This window comes from Porcisia hertigi, chromosome 36, assembly GCF_017918235.1.
Source record: "Porcisia hertigi strain C119 chromosome 36, whole genome shotgun sequence".
NCBI classification, from domain to species: Eukaryota; Euglenozoa; class Kinetoplastea; order Trypanosomatida; family Trypanosomatidae; genus Porcisia; species Porcisia hertigi.
In genome coordinates this window covers 2814646-2830542 of record NC_090595.1, presented here as the reverse complement: position 1 = coordinate 2830542, position 15897 = coordinate 2814646, and the positions used below count along the sequence as shown (strand labels likewise).

The following is a 15897-nucleotide window of genomic DNA, read 5'->3' as shown; positions in this document are numbered from 1 at the left end:
AGAGATATATTTTTTCCTTCAAGTGTCCAGTTTACTATAAGACAAACCTCCCACTCTACGGCAGACTCTAATACGCTGACTACCTGGTGTCAAAGTAGAGATGAGCACCAGCTGCAGGAATACTAGTCGGGAATTCCGAACGCGGCCTCCACCTCCAGTGCTGTCCAGCCGCTGCGCAGGCCACTCCCCTCACAACCAGGCCTACTAATGCCGGTCGCCTCGCGGTGCATCTCCCCTCGAGGCGGCTCAGGCTCCTCACAAATAGAAAGTCAAGACTGGGTGAGAGGCTGTCCAGTCGCACACTAGCCGTTTCGCTCATAAGAAGGGAACGGTGAAGACGTGCGCAGCACCACGGAGAGCACTGACGCCGCGCGGGGCGGGGCGGGACCTGGGTCGTCAAAATTCATAGTCATACCTTCCTCAGAGCCCCGTCGGTTGCAGAGACCTGAGATGGCCCGCCATCAGAGACGGTTCCACGACGTGAGAATTCGGTGTTGCCCATCTTTGGAAACGAATGAGCACAGGACACCGAATTCATCATGCCGTGGTGTGCCCGCCACCCATGAAAGTTGTGTTATAGGACAAAGACCACGAGAAAAAAAAAAGAGATGAACAACGCAAAGTAATCAAAATTGAAATCAAATTATCTACGGCACTTTCGAAGGGGGGCGCAGGAAGTACAGGTGTATATGTACATATATATATATGAACGATGTACGTACATTTTTCGAGATTTTTTGGTGTGTCATGGAGCGATTCCCCTGCCCCCCCCCCCCCCTTCCGGCAGAGATGATGGCTTCAACCTGTTTTTTGTTCCGCGCTTCACCTGGAAACACTCGCACAGGTGCTCACATAACTGGTTGTGTAAGTAAAAAAAGCGGCACCCCAATGAAGGGAGAGGCGGAACAGGGATCAGTTGAGCTGTCGGAATCATCGGGAGGTCTCCCTATCAGGGAGAACAGCGCAATCGAAAAAAAAAAAAAACTAGGATATCTCACGCAAAGTGGGGGATCCCTCACCCATTAAAAGCAGACGTTGGCCGAATACAAACAGAAAAAAAAACGGGAAAGGAGTGAAGCACCAGAACGATCTGTAGGGGAGAGGGCGACTCAAGAGGTCGGAAGGGGAGACACATATGCCGCCACGAGCAGAACAATAACCTCATACGTACACTCTCTCCCGCATGAACACGACGCGAGCGCATTTCCACATCGGTTGAATGCACGGAAAACAGACGATGTGAAATATAACGCCAAGGGCCGAACCATATACCGGGGGCTCCACACAATGCAGTCAAGGAAAACACACACACACACACACTCGTAACCGTCTGAGGGCACATAACGCTCCTCAAGATACATACAACCGCCTTCTAAAGAAGATGGAGAGAGTCATACAAAAAAAAAAGGGGAGAGAAAGTCCGGCAACGACATCGAGGCAGCCATGTATGTGCGAACCAACAGTCACCGCTTCTACCGCAGACAGACACCAATACAGAATTGTGAACCCATTCAATGTAAAGCGAGTTTTTCACCAAACGATCTTCCAGTACGTGGCATGTTGACACCTATCTGCAGTGGTGTAAGTGCCCAACACGAGGGAGAGAGCGGGGGGGGGGGGGGGCAGGCATTGCCTCAGCGTCAAAGCTCTCTCTCTACCTTTTCGACTGCACAAACCTGCGCCTTCAAAGCAGAGGGGGTGCCCTCTTTTTTTAACCCCGCCCCGCCCGATCACCCCCAGCCACCCAAATAGTTTTCAACTCTCGACGCTGTGATAATTTTTCTCATTTCCCGGATCGCAGCGCGAGGGCTGGCGCCTGTTCAGCCGAAACTGCGGCGTTGCTCTCCTCCACTACCGACACCACCGTTCTGCTCTGGTGAGCGGCGTCGTGACTCTTCAGCGCAGGCGGCGGCCCAAAGCTGTCTAGCTCCGGTCCCCAGCGCACTACCAGACTGGACAAGTAGGCCGGCAGCCCGCTCTCCCAGCAACGACAAGAGACGTAAGTCTCGTAGAGGCGTGAGTGGATGTCTACAAGCGAGTTCGCGTCGTAGTGGCTCAGCAAGCGGCAAATACGATCGCTGTAGTAGCGGAAGTAATCACGATCGAAACCATCTAAGATGGTCGAGGCGAAGCGCACCGAAGTGGCGTAGCTCTCAAAAGCAGGGGGGATAAGACTAAAAGTGATGGTGCCGACCAAACTCGCATTCACGCGGTTCGCAGCGCGGCGCACCGATACAAGGGGCACCTGTACCTTCTCAGACATGTCGAAGACCGCCGGGCTCAGAAGGGCTTTCAGGGACACAGTAGCGCGGCCGACCTCCTCCGACTTTGCCTTGGAGGCGCGATCGCATACGCACAGAGTTAAGGAGTCGGTAGGCCCGGTATTGCTGATATCAACCCGTAGCAGCGGGAAGTCCAAATTGGAAATGTTTGCGTTCGTCATGCCGTACGGGTACACTGGGTGGGCCCCGGGTTGCCGGCGCGGTACTTCAGAGGTGAAGTTCCCAACAGACGCTGTCACAACACACAAATTCCGTATTGCTGTGGCGCGCAAGTCAACGTCATGAATCGCCACGTACACCGTCGCCACGACGGTCGGCTCCAGTTGTAATCTCAGCGCGCGGTGCAGTCGACGCGCGTCTGGGGCTTGACACACGATAAGATCCAGCAGCCGCAAATCCTTCGGCATGTAAGTAGCCACCAGCGACGCGATGTCGTCCATGAGCGGCTCAAAGACTGTGGGTGAGAGATGCCTCCACTTCTGCGAAGGCAAATGAACACTGGGCAGTGTTATGCTTAGGCGACAGATGCCCAAGAACTGTGAACTTAAGTTGTAAAGACGCAAACGTTTCTCCACCGTCATCTCCGCGGGGCATGGCATGAGACAAAAGTCGGCGTAGCACAGCGTCTCGGTGCCGAGCAGTTTCCGAAACCCGAGCTTGAGCGTGTACTCCTTCTCGTAGTTGGCTGCAATGTCCTCAATCGTGAAGGTGGACGTGCTCGCCTCCAAAGCAGCTAGTTGATCTGCCGGGATAGGCTTTGTCTTGAGCAACACCCTGTCGCGCCCCGACACGCGGATGTATATCTCGGCATCACGCAAGGTCAAGCCAATAAACCCAACGATTGTGACAGAGGCCGTCGTAGGTGATATGAATGACGACTGCATCCCGTGCTCCCGCTCTGACGGCTCTTTGCTGTTTCCACGTTCGCCCGGCAGACTGTTGTGCTGAGACACACCCGAGACGGCGACCGCTGCTGACAAGGCTGAGAGATACGTAGTCTGCGCCAAGGTTTCGTCGAAGCCGTAGGCGAAAACCGAATGCGTCCGGGCGTGCGTCTGGCTGTCGCGGCCAAAGTCCACAGGGACGCAAGTAATCCTCAGAACCCCACAAACACCTGCCGCTTTTGTACCAGCGCCTCTGACAAGTGACAGTTCCATGGTGTTCTCCCCTACCTTCAGCGCTCTCAGCTCCACCTGCGTGCGGCCCAGCTCCACCTGTTTCGACGGGTAGTAGCGCATCAAAATCAGCTCCACCTTGTCATACTGAGGAAGACCGACGGTGAGGTCGAAGTTCTCGCCAAAGATAAACTCGCTGCGGCCCTCGACAGTAGAGCTGCGAAACTCCTGCAACCCAATACGAACCACGCAAAACACATGCAGCAGTGTGTTGTTATTCTTGATGACCAGGCTGCGGCAGCGATCGACCGTGACCCGGAGATGGTAGTCGCCTGGCTCCGGGCCGTACTTCTCCACCATGCGGTTCAAGTATGCCGTCACGTTCAGCATCGTGGCAAACTTCACATCCACCATCGCCAGCTCTGTGGGGAGATAATAGTAGTAAAAGCGGGTTAGGCGCGAGTGCAGCGCCAGCTCCTCCTTCGTCGGCTCCGGGGCCGAGCTCCCATAATTTGTGCAGAAGATGGAGATGTGAATGAACCCTACAGCCTCCGCGCGCGAGGAGCGTGAATCCATCACCAGCATAAGCGTTCTCTGTTTTGCGACACCACGGTGCAGATCCGCCAAGGACACATAGCACTCGCCGACGCTCGTTTTCTCATTCAATATGACGCTCAGTCGAACGAGCGTCCTCGTCGGCTCCGTCACGGCGAAGCACAACGGGTCTTGGTACTGCGGAGCGGGAAAGTTGCCCCGGGAGCCTGCAATGGGTTTTGTCTTGGATCGCGTCTGGCCACCCACCTTCACTTTCACGACACAGCTACCTTCGGCGAGAAAACCACTGGAATAGAGATGCGATATGCCCAGCACCGTCACCTCCAAGTTGGCGACCCGCGTCCCTGTATCATCGCCGCCGGCATCGTTGCCAGTGTTGTGGAACCAGCCGCCAAGCAAGATGTTCTCGAGTTGTGAAAACTCTCCTACGTACCATTCCAAGCGGTGGAGCTGCCGCCGCGCGTGGTGCCGAAGGTACTCGCGGATTTGCTCCCGCAAGCGGTTCTCGGCCTCTATGGAGGGAGGACAGTTGATGCCGAAGTGGACAGCACCGAGCGAGAGGTACACGGCACCGCACTCCATCGCCGATGGCTGAAAGGGATCGACGACCAGGGACATCCACCGCGTGCACATCGTGCCACACTGCACGTTGCGCATAGACAATGTACAGTGCCCCAATTTCCTCAACCCGTATGGTGTGTCGGTGAGGACTGTGATGGAGAGGTAGTCAATGCTTGGGTCTTCGACAATGAACTGAAATGTTTCGTTGTACTGCGGCTCCGTGGTAGAGAACTGCACCCGAGATTGATGGGACTCGCAGATGGTAGAAAGCAACACATACGGATTCGGCATGCTGCGCCCAGACTTGCAGAGGTTTCTGCAGCTCAGTAAGCGCACGCGCAATCGCATCCGCGTCAAGTCAGCACTGGCTCTCCTGCCCTCGTCCATGGGGAGTGAGCAAACCCCAGTCAACGTATCCGCTCCGTATGTCGGTGCCCGGTATGTCATTTGCAGCGAGGGAGTCGCGTCCAGATCCGTCTCAGAAAGCGCTGCGGAGTTTAGTGGGCTAAAGTCGGAGGCGCAGAATTCCTCGACAGAATAAATGCCACCGTCCATCAGGTTCATCGTCGGCGCACGAGGACTGGTGGAGTGGGCAGACTTTAAAGAACCTGTTTCCATCCCCGCCTCGACGAGGTTCGTGTTTTCGTTCATGGTTTGCTCGTAGCGGTCAGACTCCTCAGTGCCTCTGTTGGGCCCGCTCACCGCCAACATCGACTGCGCTGAGAGGGAAACTTGTCGGAGGTTCCTCTTGAAGGTGCCCCAGGATCGAGCAACAGTAGAAGATGGGTTCGGGACGTCAACGTCGCCGGCCCCTAGTGAAGCCGTACCCACACCCTCACTTTCGCCTTGTCCGCTCATCACAACATGCGCGCGTGCGTTTCGCTTCTGGTACTGCTCCTTCATAAGGCGAGCCCGGGTGTGGTCCACCAGGTTCAGGTCAACTACGGTGTACTTGAACCCGATCGTGCCTACCTTCCGCACTTCGCCATCCTTCCTCTTGTTTAGGACCGGCATCCAATCGCTGTAATCCCGTGACGGCTGCACATTCGCCAGCGGGATCACCGCCCGTCCGACCTCCTTATCTCTGCCAATACCTGCCTGATCCATCACCACAAGAGTAATAAACATGTCTTCAGGCCGATCGTAGAAAAATTGAAAGAACTCAAAGTAGTCAGGCTCCTCAGTCGCCTTCGCCGTCTTCGTCTGATAGGCGTCAATACCCATACGCACGACGACGTAAGGGTTGATGCCGCCAAACCTAGAGCGCAGCTGACGGCATCCCACGAGGGTAAAGAAGAGAGCATAAGTGGGATCCTCGTCACCGTACTGGACAGCCAACTGCGCAATGAAAGACTCCATGTCAAACACCGTCGCGACTGCTAAGCTTACGCGGTGCAGGTTCTCCGGGATGCGGCGGTACACGTAGCGGCGCAGCCGTCCGGCAAACGCTTCCTCAAGGTTCGCGTCCACCTCGTAGTTGTGCCCCACCTCATCGCTGTAGAGGCTCACGCGCACGATACCGCTGAAGTAAGCCTCCCGCGTCCCGGCTTCGCCGATGAGGTACAGATCGCGTTTATTCGTGGTGCCGCGCTGCGTGTTCAGGCAGCTGAAGTCAACGCGGCCGTAGACAATCTGATCCTCGCGCGCGTTTACAACCTCGATTCGAATGAGGTCAGTCTCTCTCACCACGTCAAATAAATAATTTTCTCGCACATTTGTCGGCGCGAACTGCCACACAGGAAATGATTTGGTGCGCACGCTGGAGGAGCCCATCGTGAGCAAGACGCGAACCTCCTGCCCACTCAGGTCCAGTTCGGCTGTCTCGCGTAGGGAGATAAGGGAATCGATAGTCACTAGCAGGCGTGCGGTACCCGGCTCACGGCCGTACAAGTCCACCAATTCCTTCATGTACGCATCGAGCCCATGCAGGCGAGATCGCGCCAAGGCGTCCACCAACGGCAGCCGTAAAGGATCGTACCGTTTGAAAAAGCGGCTGAGTCGGTCGTAAAAACCGTCGACACTCTCGGCCATATCACACGGGGCAAGACCGAAGTTGATGGGTCGCATGAGGAGGTGCACTACACCATTCACCGAGACTTGCGTAACGCTCTCTCCCATGCACAGAAACATGTCCCGGCGCGAGACGTGCCCCTGTGAGAGCGAAGCCGCACTCACGCAGCAGCGACCGATTTCGTACGTCTTGGTACCGCAGCGGCCCATAAGTATGACTGTCACATAGAAGCGATGTGGATTTACAACGTCCATGGTGATGATGTTCGATTGTGCCCAAATAACTGTGTTCTGGAGCTTTGCTGCGTCCGTCTCGAACTCCTCCGCCTCGCTTCGGAATATGACAAAGACGTCGTCGGACCCGAGCAGCGACTCATTCCAGTGGTCCTTGTCGATGTTCGTACAGCCATTCGCGCGCAGCACAACGCGAAAATCGCCCGGCTCACTCGCGTGGTACTCGCTGGAAAGTCGTTCCATCATTTCCTTGAAGGTTTCTGCTCCTTCAGGGAGCTCGACCGTGAGCTCTGCGCGGCCACCAAGGCGTACGGTGCGCTTTAAGAGAGTGGTGCCGAGAAGAGGAACCGAGATACTGCCGCTGGTAGAGCTTCCGTCCTGATGGAGCGGCAAGATGACATTTGGGCAGGCATTCGATGAAGTTGTCGCCGGCAAAACCTCGCGACCGCGCGTGCTCCCTTGGTGCTCTGACGCAATGCCGCCTCGCGATGTGACGTTTTCGAAGCCGGAACTCTGTAGGGTGGAGACGCTGCAAACAGATAAGTTGGCGCTTGATCGGTTCTGCTTACTGGCCTGCGAGAAGGACCCCCTTCTAGCGGACAACTCCGCTCTACTGGAACTGTTCCCATTATTACGGTGACCACTGCTGCTATGAGGGCCTCGCTCCGTGCTGTCACGCACGTGTGCCATCAACACGTCCAGCACAGCAACTTTGGGCTGATCGTAGCATATCAGAAAGCGGCGCAAACGCTGCACATAAGCCTCCTCGAGCTCCTCGTTGAGGCGTAGCTGGGACGGCGGCTCGCCAAGCGAGTCGGACTCGAGAGAAACTATGAGTGTGCCGGCAATGCCTGGCGGAGTGTTTCGGTGGAGAAGAGAGGGGCCGACGTCTGCCGTCATCGCAGATGGTGACGTGCTGAGAGCGTCTTCGCTCGCGTCGATGTGGGTTGCTGCCGAAAACACGTTACCCCCAGGCGATGCTGCTGCAAACGCGGATGGGAGTGGTGTGGCTAGGTAGTACTTTCTGCGCTTGCGCTCATGATGCACCAAACGCTCAATGGAAATGTAGCATCGCCCCAACAGCACCGGTTGTCGTGCTCTAGACGACGACGATGCGCCACCGTTACTGCTCATGGCACCATCACCACCCGCGGAGCTCGATGTGGTAGCACCAGTGACTTCGCCTTCGTCTGTGCCGATAGAACTGAGCGCCCGCATCACGCCTCGTTTTGCTGTCAAGACGCCGATGCCTGGCAGCACCAAGCCGGACGGCTCCTGCACATCGTACACAGACACCTCGATCACAGCTAGCCGATGAGTGTTACCAACGCAAAAAGAGTCGTTGAACTCTGGGGAAACGGTGTTTTTCTTGATACTTGTCTGAAATCTGTACGTGCCATCGACGACGACGGTGACGCGTGGATTGACAACGAAGTTGCCACTGCTTACAGGGCGGTACAGCTTGCATTTGTGAACGGTGATGATTAGCTTGCCCATGAGGCTGACTACAGCCAAGCCGAGCGTGTAATACAAAAGTACAAATATAGATGCGTATAACTTCACTGAAAATAAAAAGAAAAACTAACGCGAGCAGCAATAACGGTTCTGGTCTGCACTCTTTGACACTGTCGGTCTTGTGTGATTTTGTTTCGTGTGTGAATATAGCCTGCACTCCCTCTCCTCTCAACGGCCTCTTCGTGTGTATGTGTGTATGTGTGTGTGTGTGTGTGTGTGTGTGTGTGTGTGTGTCTGCATGCCCTGCAGGTTCTTGCAGGCCTATCCATTCACCCAAGAACGAAAGCAAGCAAAGGGGAAAGAACGCCACAAACGCCCTCTTTGAGAGGGAAAAAAAAGGAGGTAACAAATTCGAGACGCGATCGAAAAACGAAGAGGAGGGAATGGAGAGACGTCCAGGGAAGAAAAAAAAAAAGGGGGGAAATCAAGAGCAGGGAAAGGGGGAGGGAGAAAGGTCCATACAGAAGATCTGCGCCCACGTCACAAAAAAAAAAAAACTGCAGCAACAGATAAGGAGAATCCACGGTGAAGGAGGGGGGGGGGCAGAGAAGGGATTCCGCGCGAGACGGGTGATGTTGCGAAAGGAGAGAAAAACAGAGCTCCCCGAACCTCCAGTTGGACGTGACAACCTAAATGCTGAGGGTAGGGGATAAAGAAAGAGGTGCGACAGCAGAAGAAGCGTAGATGTGGAGAAACCCCTGCTTGGAAAAATTCTGGAAAAAGCACAAATTTTTTTTTATAGCCGAGTGTGTGTGTGTGTATATGAATTGTGCTTAAAAGGGTAGCGGTGCTGATGCATCCAAGCTTGAAGGCGATGCTTCCGACGAATATGCAGCAGAAAGGGGGGGGAGGGGCACGATAAGGGGAGGGGGGAGAGAGAGAAAGGGGTGTGAAGTGGACCTCTCCTTTTTTCGGATGCCTCGCTGGCGTGCATAAAAGATGGCATGTCAAATCTTGTAGATGGCGCGAGTTGTGTCGAGGGTGCACCACACCGGGAAGGGAGGATTGACACACTGCCGTGGTACCGAAATAATTTTCAGTTCAAATGTGGCCCCCCTTTTTTTGCTGATTCCGTTTCTTTTTTTCCCCGTTATTTTAGGGGAGGAACACGTACTCGCATATGTGTACGTGAGCGGCTGAGCACAAAACATACACATCAGCGTCAAGGGTGAGGCAAAGACATGAGAGTGAGGTAGAGTGCAATGAAATAGGAAAAGGGGGCAAAGCAGGAAAGACGCATGGCCAAATGTCGTGGGCCACTGCAGATATGGAACAGAGGATGACCAAAAAAAAGAAAAAGCAACCCCCTCGCTGCCCCATAGGGAAAAAGGCACATGCGCTTTCTGCCGCCATTGCAGCACACAAAAGTGGGTGCCAAAGAAAAAGGGGGCAGAATGGATATGAAAAAGAGAGAGAGCGAGAGAGAAGGTCGCTGGTCGTGATTGCTGTTGTTGCCCAATGCAAAGTGTAGACGCGCTTAGTTGTTTAAATTTTTATTTCTCTTCAAGCTCATTAGACACACACACACACACACACATACACGCGTCAGAAACACATAAGCAGAGGGGCCAGTAAATATAATGTATGTATATATTTATATTTATGGGACGCAAAGGGGGGACAAATATGCGTCTACCCGACATGTTCTAGCGAGGCAACCGAGGGAAGAGTAGTCAGTAAGCGAGCCTTTGCCGCGGCAAATGAAATCGGCTGCATGCGTTCATGGAGCCCCACACCCAAACGCATTGCGCATTCAACTGTTGGAACCACACAGCGTTCATCCTTTTTTGTTTTGTTTTGTGACTCCGAGCAACTCAGACAAAAGCGTTAGCGTAGTAGCGCAGGGTCTCCATCTCAGAGATCAACACATCTTGCACTAGCTTGCGGCGCACCACATCACGAGAAGAGGCACCAAAGACACTACAGACGGCATCATGTTGCCGTTGCGCAGCCATCATCTTGATGTGCAGAAAATCTCGCACTACAGCAGACACCTGCGCCGACTGTGGTGGCTCCCAGTCGACAGTAATGCGATGATAAAGATCCTCGTACACGCTCTTGGGCGCGGTGAGCAAGAACACCGTAGCAGCCAGCACGCGACTGTGCTGCCTCACCTCCTCCTCGTGTTCGGCTGGTGTACTCCAGCGAAAGCTCGGCGCCGGTTCAGAAGCCTCCTCCGCCTCCCACGTCGCGTATGGCCGTACCACATAAAGCCCCTCATCGTACAAGAGTCCCAGTCTTTGTAGCCGCTCGACGCGCCACCTCATCTCCTTGTGACGAGCCCCGACATCTGCCGCGGAGTCGCCACCAAAGAAAGCTGATTTCCACCCAAGTGTCCCTGTCCCCGCTTCAGATCCGCTGCTCTCTGCGCAGATGTGGAGGTACGCCGTAATTCCCAGCGAGCTCTCAGTGAACCCCGGTGCCTCCCTCGCTACTCTCCAATAATGCAGCAACGTTGCCACCGTGGCCAGCGACGCGGCCGAGAAGCGCACAAAGTCATTTTGCAGCACCGCTTTGGTGAGAAACTGAAACTCGACGCAAAAGCGTGCCGCTCCGATGCGGCCGTAACAGCCATACACCTGCTCGCCCTTCTGAACGGGGCGAGTGGTGACGACAGTGAAAGCGGTGCCGTGTTTGCGGCCGCCACCACGGATTTCAAAGTTGGTATTGGCAGCGAATGAGTGATTCAAAATGTCAAGGCCAGGCAGAAGGTAAGGGCCTTCTCGTCCTGGGAGCTCCTCGCGGTGAAAGTTTCGCGAGTAAACCTGCGAGAGCGCCTCTGAAAAGAGGTCAAAAGAGACTTTGCTGGCGGGCCAGACGTCCGGGAATGCCGCCATAATGGCCTGAGCGGAGGTCCACCGCTGAGCCACACGCACATCGCTGAGCGCCTGCGATAAACCCGTGACGCCAGCCAACCCTAATATCGCTAAAGCGACATCTGCGGCCTCTCCGGCTGCTCGAGAAGCCTCTGCAACACCGCTCTCCTCGCTACCCATCACACTCTCCACCCCTAGTACAGCCGCTTGCGCGGGGCAAAGGTCAAACAAGTGATGTTCCATTCGTGGACAGGCCTCCAACCACGGCCGCCAGGGCGAATTTGCACGGCCTAGCTCCGCCATGAGCACCAAGACATCGAAAAGTGTTGCGTCCTCCATGGCAGCCGGACATGCATGCAATACAGCCACACACGGCGAGGTCGCCACTTCTTTCATGTATGGGGACACCCCAGAAGTCTCAGGACAGCTGACTACAACGGTGCCAGCGGGGAGCGGGCGGGAAGCAAAGACACCCATTCCCATCGTCTTGGTAGGAACGAAAAAGGCCACATTAGGATGCAGAAATATGTCATGTTTTTTGGCATACTTGGCGAAGGCTTCCGGCGACGGGTTCTTGCCAAGGTAGAAGCTAGATCCGCTCTTGCCTGACTCAGCCAAAGCAAACATTCTCGGCGTTTTGGCGTGGCTAGCAGAAGAATTAAAGACTGAATAAGGAAAAAAAAGAAGAGGACGGTAAATGAGGTGAGCCAACAAAATGTCTTTCCTGAGAAAGCGTTTCATAGGAGCCCTCAAATAGAAGAAAAAAAGGGTCGGGCAACGGCGTGCGTTGCATGCTGAATGTGAGCGCGTGGCGCAAAGTAGCCAAATGGACTCTGTGCAACTCGCTGGACTTGGGCGCGCTCGGCTAAGTATTGTTTGCTATTTTTTTTTTTTCGTCCTCTGCACTGACAGCCCCGAGCACAAACTCTCTCGTTATATCACACGATCTGAAGATCGAAGCACACCTCCACTGAATAAAACTGGGGAACATTCAGTGGTGCTCTACCTGGTGAGCGAGCCGAAATTTCTGTAGCAAGGGAAAACCCCAGGAGTTACAATGATGATGCTCTTCCCTGAAAAGGGGGAGGGGGGGGAATATGATGGACAGTCTAGGCGAACGAGCAAGGTTAGTGAGGAGCGTTAAGAAGCGGCGAGCAGGACTAGCTCTCTACATTGATGCATAGGTGCACCGCTGCCAATGTATATGGCTCGTGTTATTCCGTGTGTGTGTGTGTGTGTGTGTGTGTGTGTGTGTGTGTGTGTGTGTGTGTGTCTTGTTTTTGCAAACCTAAAAGGGAAATGAAATACGAAGGATGCAAAAAGAAATACCCAAGAAGAGCACAAAAAATGAGCCAACGCCCCCTACTTGCTCACACACGTGCACTCACACAAACACACACATACGCGCAGCATGAAGAAAGATGCGGGATATCTGTATGACGTACACACCTCCCACGAATATCGAACACTCAGACACAAGACACACACACACACAAGCTACAATACGCCTAAGTCGATCAACGTGCCCCGGGCGGCTGTAGTACAGTCATATCGGAATCGAGCCCCCATCCCCACACAGCTAGAAGCTCTGCCCTCGTTGTCGGTAGGGGGAGGGGAGGAAAATGTTTTGCCTAGTGTCACACGTCGGTTGAAAACATGAAAAAGAGGGAAGCCGGGTGGCCAGGGTCAGCGCCAGTGTTCTCTGCGTCAACCTGAAGAGCGCCGCCGACGTGTCCCATGGAGCAGCTCCACGCAAAGTTAATCATGAGAGAGTCGGAACGGAGGTCAACGGGAGAGTACACAGGCACCGTCTCGGCGTCGATGTGAATCCGGCGGCAGCTATCAATGTACTCGAGCACTTCCAAGTCCCGCATCTCTGCCGGCGGCTTCGGCGACGCCAGCCGATACAGACGTCGGCAAACATCAAAGAACCGCACCGAGGCGGAACTTCGGGAGTGAGTGTGAGACGTTCTCTCCGCGTCGTCAACGTTCAGTGCCCCGGTGCAGAGGTATGACCACAGCGGCTTTGCGAAGACCACATCGGATGCGGGATCAACAGCAGCGCTGTACAAAGCGGCGTGGTTAGTTTCTCTGTTCTCCAAGACGCAGGACCATTCGCACAGCATATACACAAAGTTGACATCTTGCGCCTCGCTTGGTGTGGTGTCAGCCATTGGAGAGGCCTCTGTCGATGCGATCTGTAACCTTCCATCTACAAACACCAGGTCCTTCTCATTCACGACGCGGATTGGATGTTTGACGCGGTCGCACAAATTCTGCACAATGGTGACCATCTTTCGCAGTAAGCCATCCATTGGGTGTTCGTCGCTCAGGACAATCGTAAAGGCTGTGCGAGGACCGTAGACGGTTTCGACGAACTTGAGGTAGCCGGCAAAGTCTGTGGAGTACTGCGCAGACGTGTGGCAGCGAACGGAGGGATCCATGAGCGCCAGAGCCTCTGTCATCTGCGGCTGAATCCCGTTGAGATGCGACAGTTCTGTCATGATGCGCGCATTGCCAAAATTGACGCCCGCCAAGCACCACGCCTCGTCATGGGGGTTCTTGAATGGCAATTCCTCTATCGTGACCGGTGGAGTCGCGGCGGTCGCCCCGTCAGGAATGCGGGTGCCGGTTTGGGTTGGAGCTAGGGACAGCTTCTCTACAGCTGATGCAGCCTCTGTGTTCCAACTACGGCGTGCTGCGCGAAACGCCTCAACGTCGACCAAGTCCGTTGAGATGTTGGGGTAAAAGCTTACGACTGCGGCCATGTGCGCCTCCCCCTTCGCGAATTCCCGCTCCATGGACATAATCCACTCGATTGGGATATTGAAGTATGATGCGAGAGCCTGTCGCAGGTGGTCGGGAGTAGATTCGGTTGCGTCGATGACGTCTTCCTGGGCGAGAACCCTGAAGAGTGCATCCAGCTCAGGGCATGATTCGATGCATGCATCAGCGGTCTCCGGCGGGTGAGCGCTCAGCGAATTTGCAGGCAGCGCGCGAAAGACGGGGCCGAGGCGACAGCGATTGAAAAAAAGCTGCAGTGTAAATCGAAGCACGCGTGCGACGGCGCTCGTTGCTCCTACCAAGGCCTCTTTGGCGCCGCTTCGCAGACCATACAGGTGCTCGACGGAGCCACTGGGGATGTCAAAGCCGCTGCGCAGGTGGTAATGGGTGAAAAAGGGATGGTCGTGCTGATCGAAGGGAGTCGAGCGCGCCTTGATTGCGTGGGGAAGCGGCTTGAGCGGCGCGTGGATCTTCTCGCGAGTGGGGGCATCAGGGTAGGACATCCAACCCAGGGCCCTTGGCAGCGTGCCGGGTTCCTCAATGCGCCACGTATTGGTCACTTGGTCATGGTGGAGTGTGGCATACCGTGCGACACACCGCTCTCCGTTGAGGTACGACTCATCCGGTGAGACGAAGGAGCCAAAGTGCTGGTTTTGCTCTGCAATGCCAACACGGCCATCGTCAACGAAGGAAATGATGCCAACGTGTCCCCACGGAGTCATCTTTGGGTGGTATGGGTAGATGATAACATCACCCGGCTCTGGCCTCTGCGTTGCCGTGCCATCGTTGTGGTGGTGGTGGAGAGCATATTGCGCCCCCGTCTCCACGTGTGTGATGTGATTCATCGCATAGATTTCGCTGGCTCTGCCACAGCTGTCAAAGAGGCAGCCGGTAGTCAGCAGCAAAAAGCGTCGCGCGTACTCGACGCATTGGTAGCGAAACCCGGTGTAAATTAGCATGTTCACGTAGTTGTTTTCGCCGCTGAAGTAGCCATCATCGCGGTTGGAGCACGCCACCACGCCACGGAAACTGCCTTGATACGCACCGTACGGGAGCGGTGAGACCGCTGACCCAGCATGGGAAGCCATTTGTACCGCCCAGGCTGTGTGTGTGTGTGTGTGTGTGTGTGTGTGTGTGTGTGACTGCAAATGGAAAATTAAGGAGAAGAGGTAGGCAGTACACTGTGCCGCTCTTCTTCCTCCGCCTTCGCAAAGTGGCAAGACAGTATGGCTGCCAAACCTGCCGTAAAGGAAACGTGTGTTCCTGCTGTCACTCCGGAGAAGATACCCGCTCTTGAGACCTTGACCGAGAAGCAGGTCGGGGAATTCGATCGAGGTGGCTCTATGCCGGGCAGTCTCGTCCCCCCCCCCCCCCAACACTACCTTTCGGTGAAAGAACAGCAGTGGACTGGCCGATGAGGAGAAAATTAAACAAAATGAATAGACGCGATACAAAAGTGCTAGCCAAAAAAAAAACTTTGCTTTTATTCTCCTGGGGAAGGAGGGGGAGAGCGTTCTCTGTGAAATGGAAAAAAACGGGCTGCGCGACCGGCAGGTGATTTCAGAAGAACAGAAACGAAAAGGAACAACGATGCCCTCGTGGTGTGCGCCGGTCAGTGTACGGTGGCGCAGAAGGTTCTCGAAATGAATGCGTTAGTTGCAAGCTCTATGAGGTAGTATCACATAAAAAAAATGTAAGGGCAACGGTGAAGGTGAGGATGAAAAAGTCTCGGTGTTAACCTGCCAGTCATTTCCCGTCAGCGTTTTCTCTCATCTGCCACACAGCATGCGTAGAGTATTCCTCAACCCCACCTGCTACAAGCCCACCTCAGCGTGCCCCCAGCAAGTGGTAGGGAGGCTTCAAGCAGTGGGGCCTCAGTATTCCAAACGCGGCCTCCACCTCCAGTGCTGTCCAGCCGCTGCGCAGGCCACTCCCCTCACAACCAGGCCTACTAATGCCGGTCGCCTCGCGGTGCATCTCCCCTCGAGGCGGCTCAGGCTCCTCACAAATAGAAAGTCAAGACTG

At 54.9% G+C, this 15897-nt stretch overlaps 3 protein-coding genes across 3 annotated transcripts; all 3 read right to left on the bottom strand.

The window, feature by feature from the left end:
* Positions 1–1783: 1783 nt before the first annotated feature.
* On the bottom strand, positions 1784–8254 carry JKF63_00709 (uncharacterized protein; the record flags this gene model as incomplete). The annotated part of the gene is made up of 1 exon (XM_067896760.1): positions 1784–8254. The coding sequence occupies one exon, from the start codon at positions 8252–8254 to the stop codon at positions 1784–1786; it is 6471 nt and encodes a 2156-aa protein (XP_067752917.1).
* A 1832-nt stretch (positions 8255–10086) lies between these two features.
* Positions 10087–11715, bottom strand: JKF63_00708 (uncharacterized protein; the record flags this gene model as incomplete). Its single annotated transcript, XM_067896759.1, has 1 exon — positions 10087–11715. The coding sequence occupies one exon, from the start codon at positions 11713–11715 to the stop codon at positions 10087–10089; it is 1629 nt and encodes a 542-aa protein (XP_067752916.1).
* Positions 11716–12725: 1010 nt separating this feature from the next.
* Positions 12726–14960, bottom strand: JKF63_00707 (uncharacterized protein; the record flags this gene model as incomplete). The annotated part of the gene is made up of 1 exon (XM_067896758.1): positions 12726–14960. The coding sequence occupies one exon, from the start codon at positions 14958–14960 to the stop codon at positions 12726–12728; it is 2235 nt and encodes a 744-aa protein (XP_067752915.1).
* Positions 14961–15897: the final 937 nt, after the last annotated feature.